The sequence below is a fragment of the Monosiga brevicollis genome, genomic scaffold, assembly GCF_000002865.3.
Source record: "Monosiga brevicollis MX1 MONBRscaffold_47 genomic scaffold, whole genome shotgun sequence".
Classification (NCBI taxonomy): domain Eukaryota; class Choanoflagellata; order Craspedida; family Salpingoecidae; genus Monosiga; species Monosiga brevicollis.
Window position 1 is genome coordinate 150126 of NW_001865084.1, and position 13939 is coordinate 164064.

The following is a 13939-nucleotide window of genomic DNA, read 5'->3' on the forward strand; positions in this document are numbered from 1 at the left end:
GTTCCTGGTGTCATGGATTTTTTGATTGTTTTTTATGGAACGGCAAGGGTGGCGTCGCTGCTCGTGGAATTGATGCCCGAATCAATAGATTTGAAGCTACAGGCCACATGATGGATGGCATAATCAACACTCAACACTCAACACTCGCCGAATGTCCGGGCAGAGCGGTTCCAAATGCACGAAAGAAAGGCGTGCGAGTCACGAGCGCTGGCTTAGTTGGACATGTGGGTCTGGCAACCCTCGCATGCGCAGCGTCCGGTCACGTCCAACGCAAAGAGCGGTTTGAAGATGCCCAGGTCCATCATCTCGGCCCAATTCCAGAGGCGATTGCCAAAGGAAGGATGCGACTTCTTGAAGCTGGTGCCCTCGTCTTGCCGGCCATTGGGGTCGGCTGAGGTAGGACGTGGGTCCCAACCTGAACCCATACGAGCTGTCCAGTGGCAATGACCCACCACGTTCTTCGAGTTGAGGATCACTGAGACCTGGTTGGCGTACAGATGTGAGAGGAACTTGGCGACCGTGGCGTTGTCCACGTCGGAAAAGGCAGGATCCCCGAGATTGGTGGCGGTCGACCACTCGCCGATGAAGGTGGGCAAGCCCGCATCGGTGTACTGACTCCAGCGCGAGTCGGTCTCGGTCGCGTTGCAAGAACGTGCCAGCGCCTCATCCATGGTGAGCGGCCCGTCCCAGTTGTAGTAGTTGTGGTAGTCAATGAGGATGGCCGGCAGGGCCCCACTCGTTTGCTGGGCCTTGACCCAGGCGGCCATGCCGTCTTGGTTGGGGCTGATAAAGTTGAGGATCAGCTGCACGTCGAGCTTGGCCTCCGAAAACTGCTTGTGGGCAGATGGCGCAGTCGCCATGATGTACTGCTGGATCTCTGATTCGAGATTGTTCCAGCTCAGGCCGGGTTCGTTGATCAACTCGAGACCGACGATCGTGTCACTGTAGACCGAGTGCTGCTGGAGCCCGACGATGAAGGGGACAATGGTCTCGGTGACCATCTCGGCACCATATTCGAGGTACGTCTTGTCCGAGCTTCGTCGGGATTGGTAAAACCCGGAACTGGCGCACGAGGCCGAATTTGTGGCGGGTGATCCTTGCCAGAAGGACTGTGTGAAAAGGTGTGGCGATGGTTGAATGTAAGGCATGGATGCATCTTGTAACAGCATGGACGGCAAGTGATGTTCGGAAGGTAGGGGCGGCTGGAGCACTAACCTCATTAGCGTTCGCCACGGACCAACCCGAGTAGGCGGAGCACTTGCTGGCACCTCCAATCTGGGCATGGACATCTAAAATCACCTGCACACCGACACGAGTGAGCCGGCACATTGGCAGTGGACTGGCTCCAAACCGTGTGATGCGTGTTCATGATGGTTGGTGTGGGGGCATGAAAGGCCTGATGCAGTCGCGAGACGTGATCAACGGACCTTGATGCCACGATCCTTGAGCTCAGCCACGACCTCCAAAACGTGATTGACACCGCCCGTCACAAAGCCCTCAGCACTCAAGCCGTAGTTGTACATGGTGGTGTTGAAATCCGTCAATGGCGTGTCGAAGGTATGAAAGCCCACGGGTAGCCTCACGTGAGAGATGTTTGCCACAGACAGCATGTCGTACAATTCGACCGGGATATAGGAATTCCTGGTCAATGCGACCAGCACAAGGTAAGTGGATGGACGGTGTCTTTATGAAGCAGCATTGCACCCGGAATTTTAGACCGAAAATCAAAGACGAACCAGTGGTTTCGAAACGTTTGGATGGCGTAGTCAAGACCATCCTCCTTAATCAGCTGGGCGACAAAGTCGGCCTCACATGCAGCTTCAAACTTGTCGTACATCCAGCTTGTCTCCAAGATGAACAAACCACCAAAGTTGACGCCGTTGATAAAGGCAGAGGTGGTGGTGGCCAATGACAACAAGGCCACTAGCTTGAACAGAGAGGTCATGCTTGCGGTGGAGGTATGTCCAGCTCTTCGGCTGCTCTGAAAAATGCCAGTCAGCTCTGTGGAGGCTGGTCATCCGTTACAGGGCAGACGAAAAACACGCGAGCAAGCTGAGTAAGTCGATGGATTGCAAGCAGAGGAGAAGATCGCAAAACACCAATGCTTGATCTAAGAAGTGAGCATTGCTCAAGCCTGCACAGTGATCGGGTCTTCTCTAATCTCATGCAAGCAGATGGCACGCCCAGTGCCCAACTGTGCACGCACCCCAAGTTTTTCAAAGATCCCCAAAAGGGTCTAGGTGGTCAAACGAGACGCAGGCACCAGGCCCGACCAGGTATTCTTGACTGATTATGACAACAAATCGAGTCCGACCGGACGCCTGCCCCAAACCCGCATGCGCAACAGGGAGGTAAAACAGACGTACGCACGCACGCACGCACGCACGCACACACACAGAGACGAATCGGCACCGCCGGCAACAGCAATGACGTAATCGGTCGCACTGACACTTGGTAATCTACCCGTGAACCAAGATAGGAGGGGTGTGTCAACTTTGGTGAATCGTCCTTTAAATTGTAAATTTTGTCTTGTAATTTTACATTTGTTGGATGAAAAATCACAAGCGTGCAAGTGTGTGTGTAGGAGATTTGTAAGCTTAAACATTAAGGACTTGAAGAGATGTGTGTGAGTGTGTGTGTGTGTGTGTGTGTGTGTGTGTGTGTGTGTGTGTGAATTTTCGTCTTTCTCTCTCTCTCTCTCGCTCTCTCTCTCTTGAGAGACGTGATGGCACAAACGGCAGCCGGGGCTTCGGCTCCTGCACCTTCTGGCATGATGATGGCCCCTGTGCCAGTGACGGAGCTGGCACTGCGTGCTACCCACGGGAATCAGAAATTTCTGGTGCGTTTGTTTCATTCAAAACCTTGCCCGGCTCGTCCATGCACCCCTCCCGCCTGCCGCTCGCAACAGCAACACGTGGGAAGCCTTTATGTGTGTGTGAGAGATGGAACGTGTTGTGCTCGATGGACGAGCGTCTGGCAACCAAAAGATGGCAGCGGGGATCGGCTGCTGCATTTGATAATCTAATGGGGAGGGGTCTGGCATTTGCACATGGGCAATGCCAGAAGGGTCTGGGCTGTCGATCCGATCTCGCCTGCGATGCCATTTGACTGCATTTACGTACTTTTTTTTTTTTTTTCTCATTCACGTTCTTGTCGCCTGCAGTTCACGGCCTCGGTCTTTGACGACACGGCCAACTTGCCCAATCTGATTGCTACCCAGTACCAACGCAGTTTTAACAAGTACGCGACTGACGTGAATTCGTTTGTTTGTTTGCTTCTGCTGGGTGTGTTGTTCCGGTTTGGGTTGTGTTTCGAGACACCGCATCGTCTTGCTGATGAGGTTGGCTGCTCTGCTGTGCGACTCAAACGTCGCCCCCTCGCAGGCCCATCAAAGTCGTTTCGGTCAAGACTGCCGATGGTGCACTAGTGGGCCCAGGCATGCGCGTTCAAGCTTTGTCCAACCTGCAGGAACTGGTGATCACCACCACCCAGGGCAAAGATGCGCAAAATGCCACGACCGCCACCCCAACTGCGGCAAACTCGGGAGCTGAACCCTCAGCCAAGCGCAAGAAGCGGGCCAAGGCCAAGGTCAAAGCTCAAAATCAGGGTCAACCTACTCCGGCCGCTACTCCGGCCGCTACTCCAGCCGCTACCCCCGGTCGCCCAACCTCTTCGGTTGCCCCCGCAGTAAGCACGCCAGCAGCAGCACCCGAACAAGCCCCGAAGCGCCGTGGCCGTCCCAAAAAGAATTCTGCCCCCGCAGATTCCACCACCCCAGCCCCTGAAACCAGCAGTGCACCTCCAGCTGTTGCAGAGGCCCCTGCTCCCAAGAAGCGTGGGCGTGCCAAGAAGCAAACCGATGCGACCACCCCAGCCACAGCCACAGCCACCGCCACCGCCACCGCCACCCCGAAAAAAGCCACTACCACCGCCACCCCAAAAAAGGCCGCCTCCAAGGCCTCGGCCAAAACCTCTGCAGCTGAAAAGGACGCTGCTCCTGAAGCTGAGGCTCCCCCCAAAAAGCGACGTGGCCGCAAGCCCAAGGAAGCAAGCGCTGCCACCAACCCCGCGCCGTCTCCTGCCCCAGCCCCGCCAGGTCAGACTACTTTCTCACCCCTTTCCCTTGAAGACATCCAGTCAAAAGGTGCTGTGTTGTGCTCATGTGGTTCGTCCATCCTCACCAATGTCCGTCCCACCCTCCCAATGACTCGCGATTCTATCATGGTCGTAAAGTACCGGAAGCGCCCAAGAACACGCGCAAGGCTCTGCCGGGTGAGCCCGCCTGTCTCATCTGCAAGACCTTTTTGCCCAACGTGGACTCGGAGGATCAGTGCCCCAACTGTGGATTTGAGGGTGCAGGTGTTGACGCACGTGAAAAGCGCTTGCTGGAATCTGCCTCCCAGGGAACATCTCAGCCAACTGTCGTTGCGGTACGCTCGTGAACCTACCACCATGGGTTGTCTTGGTTGTTTGGTTGTCTTTCTGTCCCTCCTCCGCATTTTGGAGATTGGTTACATGCTGTTTGGTGTTGGTTGTCATGGTGTCCTGAATTGGGGATTGTTGAGCAAGGGCAAGTCGCTGCTGTTCTTCCGCACTAGAGCGAAGAACCCAAAAAAAAAACAGGCCGTATGCTTGTCTTGGTATCGGCCCGATGTCTGTTGTTTTGTATGTAAAGGGTGCCCCTTGTTTTTTTTCAATGTTTTTGCATGTTCAGGCCGCCCCTGACTTGACTGGGTGTGCTCGGCGGCTCTCCGCCACGATCTTGAAACAGTTGTACTTCTTGCTTCCACCACCCTGGATACCACTGTTCACCATCCCCTTTCCTTTCTTGACCCCGCCACCTCCTGCCCAACGCACATACAATCGTGTTCAAGTCGTGGCTACCCCTCATCACATCCATGACGGTGCGCGAATGCATGTAGACGCCCACGACCCCTGCGAAGAGCACCGAGAAAGCAAGCCCTAAGCCGGCCAAGTCGACACAAGCAACACCCAAGCCTACCCCCAAGCCTGGTATGGACCTGGTCGTTCTGAGCCTAAGGCTTTGCTTGTGTGCACAGCAGAGTCTCACTCCTCCTGTTGTCACTCATGTCAGCCGACTCAGGTGCTCAAGAGGTGAGCACCCCTGCAGCCAAGAAAGTGGCAAGCAAGCAGCCTTCTGATTCTGAGGATAGCGAGGATAGCGAAGATGACCGCGATGACGAGAAGCGTGATGCCAGCGGTGCTGAAGAAGAGAGCAGCAGCAGCAGCAGCAGCAGCAGCGATGGTAGCAGCGATGGCAAGGCCGATGCCGCTGAGCACCAAGAAGTTGTTAGCGCAACGCCAGAGGTCACCAAGAGCTCGTCCATGCCACCGGCCAATGGCAAGGTCGCCTCACCTACCGCCAAGACAACTCCAAGCAATGACAGTGAAAGCGATAGTGAAGAGGATGGGAAGGATTCCACCTCCTCCGAGGACAGCGAGGAGAGTGCTGATGACGACGCTGCGGATAAGGTGTCGACCAGCAAGACCGAAGTGTCGGCTTCAAACAACAAGGAGGCCAGCCCCCCAGCCACCCGCAAATCTACTCGCGCCGCTACAGCTGCCGCTACAGCTCAAAAAGCAACCACGCGGCGAGCGGCTCAAAAAGAAAAGGCCTCTCAGGAGTCAAGTGACTCGGAGGATGATTCGGAAGACGAAGCTGACGGTAAGCAAGCTGCCGCTCTTGACAGCTTGGCCATTCAAAGTGGTTGTTTTGATCTCCTTGCTTCTTTGTCTCTTATGCTTGCACTTCACTCACTGCTCCATGTCCTTATGTCGCACGGATGCGCCTTAGGTCTTTTCAACGATGCAGCCAAATCTAGTACGTGCTGGTTTGTTGCGATCTAATTCCGGTGAATGCCAAGCTTTGAAGTTGCTGACCGTGTTGGTGCTGGATATGCTACCGCGCAGAGACCAAGGCAACCAAGCCCAAGCCCAAACGTGTCAAGGCAAACCCTGTTCTGAAGAGCATTGCTGCTGTGAATGACCAATGGTACGTCGGAGGACTTGCGCAGCATTGAGTGCAACCTGTCCTGTAGACAGCCCAGGAAGGCTTGGAGGATGGCGCAATTCTGGTAACGCTTCGGGGATAACTGCTCCTTGTGTAGGGCGGAAGAGCAGGTGCACACCCCGCCACCGAGTACTGGCAAAAAGAGCGTCGGTCACAGGTACGGTGCTCCTCTTCACACCACATCTTTGACCATGGCATGTTGTGGTTGTCGAATCGTCTCGACAATGCACTGGATCAACCTGCGCGATGACGCTAATGCGAGATGTTGCTGGATACTTGTCTCATTCTTGATAGGGTACTAAGCCGTAAAAAAGCCAATGGCAAGAAGTAGATGTGCCTGTCTTAGTCTTGACAAGGCAGCCGAGCGGACGAGAACATAGCTTGAGCACTGTGCTGAAGGGATTCTTCTTCATCCTCCATATCATTTTGCAAGCGAGACCCGCCCCCATCTGGGTTGACGACATTGACATCTGGCAAGATTGTGAGGGAGGAGATTGATAGTTTGGATGTTTGTTCATGTGTCGTCTTTCGTTTTTTATGCCCCATCCACTGTCCGTGGATAAATCCATCATTCTCACCAGCGGTCTCCCTCCCTCTCTCTCTTTCGTCCCTGCGGTAATGTTCATGGCTCTTTATTTCAGTCACTTCCCTTGTGTAAGCCGCACCATCAATAAATTTGATGAATTTCTTTTATAGATAGAATAGTCGGCCAACAAAAGCTCGTCGAGTCGTTGACAGGGGCTTTTGCCTCGAGCGGAAACGGCCCCGTCGTTGACAGAGGCTTTTGCCTCGAGCGGAAACGGCTCCGTCCGGCCGACCAATTTCCGGCCGACCAATTTCCAAAAATTTACACAATTTTTCATGCTGTTTTTTTTTTTTTAGCTTGATTATCAGTACTTTGAGAGAAATCAAAAAGCATTTCGGGATTATCTTTCGCGTAAAGGCAGAGCCCTGCGTGAATGGCTGCTTATGCTTTTGCCTTCTTCTTTTGATCAAGCCACACAAGCAAACGCGGCAAACGATTGCCAAGTTGGCCATCGAGAAACTTTTTTGAACCAGCATGAACATCAGCCGCCGGGTGAACACTTTCTGCTTTTTTGTGAACATGATGGGTATAAATTTTTCCCTTCTTCAGAAGAAGAGCACCACAAAGCAAATTGTCAACCCAAGCATGTCAACGGAAAGCACGATTAATCGGACAGAGCCCGAGGCTGTTGGCCGCTAGTTGCAGTGAAACAGTACGTTCAAGGACAAGCATTTGGCCGCCAGCGGTAAGATAATTTAGGCCACATGATCCTAAAGATGAAAAGGAGGCGCCGAATAGGCGTGGATGGCTATACGCTCTTAGAACGTCACCGTGTCGTCACACTCGTCTGCGGTATGACCGTAGAGCTCGCAAATCTCACAAAAGTTTTCAGCATCCACACCAGGGGGCGGCGTGGGCCGGGGAGCCTTGGCTTCCTGGCTGACGATTGCGTTTTCAACAGGTTCGTCTGCTTCCTGCACCTCACTAAGGTCGGCCGTCTCGCTGTGGCCGGCGTATTCACTGGCTGCATTTGAGGTTCGGTGGCTTTGAAAAGCAGAAGCCAGGGCAGCTGCCGTGTCGGTCAAGTTGACTTCGGACATGTCCAAAATCAGTTTCTCGCCATCGTCGTGAATGCCCGCCACACGCGATGCAGCAGATCGGGCGGCAGGGGACTGGCTACACATTTCCAAAAGCTGAGAGACGTGAGCCAGGGGGTCATCGTCTACGCCATGCCCCACCTCCGACGGCGAGGCCGAGCCCATGTTAGTCTGGAAGGCCTGCTTGTAGCGTTCTGCCTCTTGCTTCCACATGTCTACTTCACGTAGCGCGTCCATCATGCCCTTTTGTGCATCAAACATGTCCATCTAGCCGGCCATCACACATGGTCATTCCGTGTATTAACAGTCAGCAAAAGTCCAACCCAGCAGATGTACAAACGACGCAAAGCAACAAGCCAAACCCGAGGTTTATGAAAGAACAAGCAAGGCACACGGTGTCCACCAGCGGGCGCCTTGCTTACCTCGCGAGCGGCCAGCTTGTCTGAGGTGGACTCGTAGAGCTCGACGGCCTCGTCTCGCTCAGCTTCGATGGCATCTGCGGCAATGGCCATGTCCTCTAGTCGCCACTCGTAGCGATTGATCATGCGGCTCAGCTAAAACAATGAAAAACAACGTACAGAATCATGAACAAACAAACAAAGAAGAGAAAAATAACAAGAGATGAGGCGTTGGAATTGCAGCTGGCAAAGCAAGGGCTGCTGCTCTTTTGACGCCTTGACAAAGCACGTCAGCAACTGACCGCCTTCCATTCTCGGATATGCTCATCGGCATAATGACATGCTGTCGAGGCTGCCTTGCGGGCTTCATCCAATTGCGCCCGAAGCTCGGCAATAGTGACTCGTTGTGCGTTGATAGTGGCCTGTAGCGAAGCTGTGCTCTTGCCGGCATCCGCGGTCCCATGCGAAGGCGATGGGGGTGGTTGGAGTGAAGAGCCCGATGTTGGTGTTGATGCTGGGGCAGAGGCCTGCGCGGAAGGTGAGTCTGTTGCCACAGTGGCTTGTGCTGCCGCGCGCAGCGCTGCAACTTCTTGCCGCAATCGGTCATTCTCAGCTTTGAGATTGCTCTGATCGGACAAAACAGGAAAAGCGGGTTAGATTGGTGTTCGTTAGCCCATGGGCGAGGTCATGGGACTTCTGTACCGCGTCATAGGTATCTTCCGGGGTCGAAGCACGCACGCCTTCGTCTTTGTGCTTGCTGAACATGGGCAGGCACGGTCACAAGAAAGTATCAGTGAGTGTCCGGTGCTCATCAAGTTGATAATGGCAAGAATCAATCATCATCCCGACATCATGCCAGCGTTCACAGGGCAGATGCTATGCAGGGCATTGATCAAGCTCAACAGCAGAAGGATAGACGGAAGGAGAGGTACAAACATACTCGGTGGCGACAGCAGCCATGGCTAGATTATTGGCCAACAGGCGGGTGCTCTTATTGGCGCCTGCAACCACATGTATCCGCGGGAGAAATTTATACGACATGAGATACCGTTCCGGGTGGCAGTGATGGAGTGGAACAGTCAGGGAGGCCGTGAGGTGGCGAATTGACGAGCAAGAGACTACCGTGATGCGTACGCAGATCAATGGTTGACGGGGCAATCTCCACGTCTCTTGCGCGTGTAAAAATGCCGTGCTTGGGCTCACAGGTGAAGTAGGTATTGCCTCCGACTGTGCCGTTGTGCTTGCCACCTAGAGGAAAAAAAAAAGGTCAAGCGGACGTGTTGACACGCGTGTATCAGTGGAAGATGCAAAACAAGCTGAGAGGGCATGGGTCGGAAGCAGCTAAGTGAAGGACGCACTGGGAGTATTCAGCTCGATGCCAAACCAAAGGCCAGGCTCGAGGTGCGTTTCACCCACAAAGCGGACCGTGCCAACCATTTGCTTTTTGACCACTACACGATCCCCTGGCTTATACTGCAAGCAATGGAACAATCGGCGAGGGGTCAGCTCGACAAGCGGCAAATTTATGACAATCTACACCTGTCGTCCATGTGATGAGACACCATACCGGATGTTGCTTCGTCAAGCGGCTTTGTAGGGTGAAAAGGCCATGCTTTGGTGGACAGCCGTCAAAATACTGGCGACCTTTAACAGTGCCGTTGTTTTTGCCAATGGGCTCGTCCATGAGGAGGCCGACCCAAGTGCCCTTGGTAAAGTCGACGGGACCGTAATACTTGATTTCAGCTCCATAGTATTTGTCGACCAGGACGCGGTCGCCAACTTGCCACACGGGACCACCGTTGACAAGAGACAAGTTGGCACCATCCATGGTGGGAGTTGTCGGGGTGGAGGACTCCTTCATGGCGTTTGAATGACGGGACAGCGGTCTGAGCAGGGAAGCTGTTCGCTCGCTTTACGAAGCCAAAGGCATGCGCTAGGACGCGTTGACAACTTGGAATAATGTTCTGACGGCATTAAGGGGACAGGTTGACAATGTAGAGGCAGCGCTGGTGGGCGAGAGATGGTTTGTGTGGTCGTCTCAAAAAAAAAGAAGAGGTATCCTTGCAATGAAAATCCTCATCAGGGACACTCGGGCTGAGGTGCAGCACCTAGAGCATGGCGGCTGACGCAAACGCTTGTCTAAGAAGAATACACGCCAGACCAGGCACTTCCAGGCACGGTTTTCCAAGTTGCTGCCAAAAAAAGACGAGGCGTAGCGGTTGGAGGCTGGACCTGCGGCAAGGGGGTTGAAGAAACGTGAGAAGTGACACGTGTATCAGCATCAACACATCAGCAATTGCCTGCGTGGCCACAACGCTGTACGCCCATGCATAATGCGGGGGAGATGGCAATGTAAAACAAGCAAGCGGCAGCTCTTTCCCGCGTCCGGTGCCTGCATCCAGGCATTGCGACCCGGAGCGCGAGCGCACTGAACGCGTCGCAGGCCACACCATCAAGCTCACACGTTCACAAACCCCCCGTACCTCTCCCCCTTCCCCCACTCCAGACCACGTGCTTACCAAATAAACAGGAGCGCCTAAATTGAGGCTATCAGGGGGCTCTGCTCTGCAGTCATACAGCTCAGAGGAGGCGCTGCCGTTTCTCCTCCAGCAGTCGCAGTCACAGTCACAACAACAACAACAAAAACGAAAAAAAAAGCTCAAAAAAGGCGCTGTGAGCAAAACAATAAAATACAACAGCAAAACAGTGTTTTGCAACACCATTTCCTGTCCTCTTTTGACCCGGTCCCTCTGTACTCTTAAAGGTTTAGTATTCTGAATTTAAACACTTAAAGTGAAATTAGATCACACATCATAAAGTGAAAGTGTGATAAATAATGCACTAAATTATTACGCTACGTGTGTACTTACATCTGGTCAGACGGAGCGAATGACATCTGGTAATTGATCTGACATGCTGACAATGGGGGTCGGGCAGTGGAAGGTCGGTGGGAGGAGGGGAACGAGGGCGGCTTTGGTCGCGTTATCGTCGAGCGGGCGCATGTCGTAGGGGTCCGTGTCCGTGTTGTAGAGCCTAATGGAGGTCGACCAGGCCGCGAGGCGGGGGGTGAAGGAGTATTGGGTCAGGTTTAGAATGTGCGAGGGGAGATCAAAATGATAGGGGGAAGCTGGTGGTGGATCGTGGCAGCTTACAGCACTTGGTGGCCTTGGACCATGTAGCGGCCGCGGGCGGTGCTGGGGACCCCGATGCATTCGCCCTTGCAGCAGATGAGCTTGAGAATGCTGCCATTCAGCGCCTGGACGACCATGCGCCAATTGTAGGATTCGGCGGTGACTGCCGCCGCAGCCTCGGTCACTGGCGGGGCAAAGGCCGTGGCTTGCAGTCCCGAGGATACAAAGCTACGGTAGGATCGGGCACCCGCAACATCACCCTCGAGCAACGCCCGCAGCGACTGCGTGGTCATGCCCTGGTCCGGCGAAATGCCTGCGTAGTCGAGAAACGTGCCGGCCAGGTCCATGGTGGCCACTGGCCGGTCGCTGACCGTCTGTTGTACACCGCGCAAGAACCTTGTTGTGAGAGTGGCTCGATGAGTTTGGGCAAACGCCAGGGCATCCGGTCGATAGCACGCACAGAATTGGCGCGGACAGTGAGGCCCATGCACAAGAGGGGGACGGACACCGAGCCTTGCCACGGCATCGTCTTGCCCGTGTCTTGATGATCCCACAACATCTCGCCGTGGTCAGAGGCCACGCAGGTCAGTGTGTTGGCACGCTCTGCCTCTGGCACCGCAGCCAATACCAGGGCAAAGAGTCGGTCCAAGTTTTCCAGCTCAGCCGCATAGTCACAGCTATCGCAGCGCACCCCACCCCCCATCAGGCAGTCTCCATCTAATGGCCATCAGCAAACATGTGTGTGGGGAGCGGGGGGAACGTACCGTCTCCCGTTGCTGGGTTCGTTGGTGCGAATACAGTGCTCGGGCGTTTGGATGTCGGGGTTATCCACGGGTGCAGGATATGAGCGATTGGCCTGTGAATCGTGCTGGCTGGCAGTCACCAGAAAAGGCGAGTGAGGCCCAGGGAAGTTGACCTGCGTCAACGTGGATCAAGTGGTGATGAGGTTCAAGATTGAGAGCACTCGATGAGCCATGGCAAGACAAATTTCGGCGGGACCGAAGCCTAGGGGAGCACAGACCTGCAGAAACCATGGTTGGCCTGGGGGTTTGCGTTGTAGCAGCGTGATGGCGTTTTGCGCCGTCCAGTTGTCTTCGTAGAGCTATGGTTCCAGCACACACCACCATCCAGTCATCAAACGAGTGCCTTAGGCGACCTCGCGCCATTGCATGTGCCTTGATGCGGTAGACAATCTCTCCCCCTCCCATCATATAAAAAGGGACACAGCAGCACAAAGAGGTTGGTGCTGCGGGTTGAGGGCTGGGTGCGAAGGGCTTACTTCGTCTGGAAAGGAGCGGCGATCACAAAGCGGGCTGGTGTGGTTGATGGCTTCGGTCATGCAAGCGTAGTGTGCTGCCCATGCTGAAAGGCGGGTGCCATTCTGAAGGGTCACCTGATGATCTTGAAGCATGTAGCCATACATTTCGTGTGGTGCGGGGTACGTGTTGATCACATCCTCCTTGCCACTGTACCGTAGCCCTATAGGAGCATTGGTAGAGCTGGGTATAATGCGAAGAACACACACACACACACACACACACACACACACACACACACACACACACACACACACACACACACACACACACACACACACACACACACACACACACACACACACACACACACACACACACACACACACACACACACACACACACACACACACACACAAATACTGCTCCTGCCCAGATGCAACAACATCTTTTGTGTCCCAGTCTTCTTGCCCCTCCTACAGAATCGTGTGGGTGGTGCACATACCATCGGAGAAACCAAGTGCTGCCATGTGCTCCGTGCCATTGCGTCCTGGCTGGGTGGCCTGCAAAACGAATCTTTCCATTAGAGCGTAGGAGGGGGGAAGGGGCCCATGCTGTTGATCCTTGGAGGCCTGACCTTGGTGAGGTCGTCCTTGCCAGCGGTCATGACATGATATCCCCCTTGATCACGCAGTAGGCGGTAGAAGGTGGGGATGGAAGTATTGTAGTCGTTGCAAAAGTTGCAGGCCACACCGGCTCGATCATACTCGCGTCCAGCGGCCAAGCAACTGCGGCTCGGCGCACACACGGGTGCCGGCACAAACGCCTGCGATCCGAATCGAGGAGAGTGCGGGTCACCTCACCTCGGGCAGCCCAGATCATGGAATGATTGAACGAGGGCAAACATTGGTAGCCGTGACATCTTGCCTCACCTTGGTAAAGCGGGTGCCGTTGGCGGCCATGGCCCGCAGTGTGGGCATCTGCAAGGCCAACCGATCTGGTTCGGCAGCATGGGTAAAGGTGTCCCAATCAAACCGCCATTGATCGGGGAACAAGAGCAAAATGTTGGGGGGCTGTGGACCCGCCATTGCCATCACACCATTCTGGCCTACCAACAGCACCAGCACCAACACTGGTACAAGCATCCGCCCCCAGCAGCACCACCCCGCTGGCGCAAACGTTCCTGCCGCCCATCGCCACGATGTTTGTGCTCGTATCACGGTTTGTTCAAAAACAAAATAAAACATCACACGAGAGAGAGAGAGAGAGAGAGAGAGAGAGAGAGAGAGAGAGAGAGAGAGAGAGAGAGAGAGAGAGAGTTTGAGAGAAAGAGAAAGAGAGGAAGAATTGGTTTGGTCGGTTTGAGAAAGAGAGAAGTAAAGAGAGGAAGAAGCGGAAGAGAAGGAGAGGGCGGTATCGATGGCTCTGACTCATACGTACGGCAGCGTGAGGGCTCGAGTATGTCGATGTGTTGGATGTGAGCGTGTGTGGTGCGCGTGC

At 54.4% G+C, this 13939-nt stretch overlaps 4 protein-coding genes across 4 annotated transcripts; 1 reads left to right on the top strand and 3 right to left on the bottom strand.

The window, feature by feature from the left end:
- Nucleotides 1-212: 212 nt before the first annotated feature.
- On the bottom strand, nt 213-1945 carry MONBRDRAFT_30302 (uncharacterized protein; the record flags this gene model as incomplete). The annotated part of the gene is made up of 4 exons (XM_001750760.1): nt 213-1109; nt 1216-1299; nt 1428-1641; nt 1737-1945. 4 exons carry the CDS (start codon nt 1943-1945, stop codon nt 213-215), a joined length of 1404 nt encoding a protein of 467 aa, XP_001750812.1.
- A 780-nt stretch (nt 1946-2725) lies between these two features.
- Nucleotides 2726-6610, top strand: MONBRDRAFT_34722 (uncharacterized protein; the record flags this gene model as incomplete). The annotated part of the gene is made up of 10 exons (XM_001750730.1): nt 2726-2839; nt 3164-3240; nt 3384-4096; nt 4234-4430; nt 4923-5013; nt 5105-5686; nt 5816-5842; nt 5932-6013; nt 6129-6188; nt 6326-6610. The coding sequence occupies 10 exons, from the start codon at nt 2726-2728 to the stop codon at nt 6360-6362; spliced, it is 1980 nt and encodes a 659-aa protein (XP_001750782.1). The 3' UTR covers nt 6363-6610.
- Nucleotides 6611-7132: 522 nt separating this feature from the next.
- Nucleotides 7133-10723, bottom strand: MONBRDRAFT_39299 (uncharacterized protein). Its single transcript, XM_001750761.1, has 7 exons — nt 10572-10723; nt 9620-10284; nt 9411-9525; nt 9101-9300; nt 8355-8678; nt 8077-8208; nt 7133-7921 (listed from the first exon to the last, which is right to left on the bottom strand). Exons 2-7 carry the CDS (start codon nt 9911-9913, stop codon nt 7376-7378), a joined length of 1611 nt encoding a protein of 536 aa, XP_001750813.1. The 5' UTR covers nt 9914-10284; nt 10572-10723; the 3' UTR covers nt 7133-7375.
- Nucleotides 10724-10928: 205 nt separating this feature from the next.
- MONBRDRAFT_30305 (uncharacterized protein) lies at nt 10929-13873 on the bottom strand (the record flags this gene model as incomplete). Its single annotated transcript, XM_001750762.1, has 9 exons — nt 10929-11085; nt 11205-11557; nt 11644-11860; nt 11948-12099; nt 12205-12285; nt 12463-12915; nt 13077-13265; nt 13372-13547; nt 13690-13873. The coding sequence occupies 9 exons, from the start codon at nt 13871-13873 to the stop codon at nt 10929-10931; spliced, it is 1962 nt and encodes a 653-aa protein (XP_001750814.1).
- Nucleotides 13874-13939: the final 66 nt, after the last annotated feature.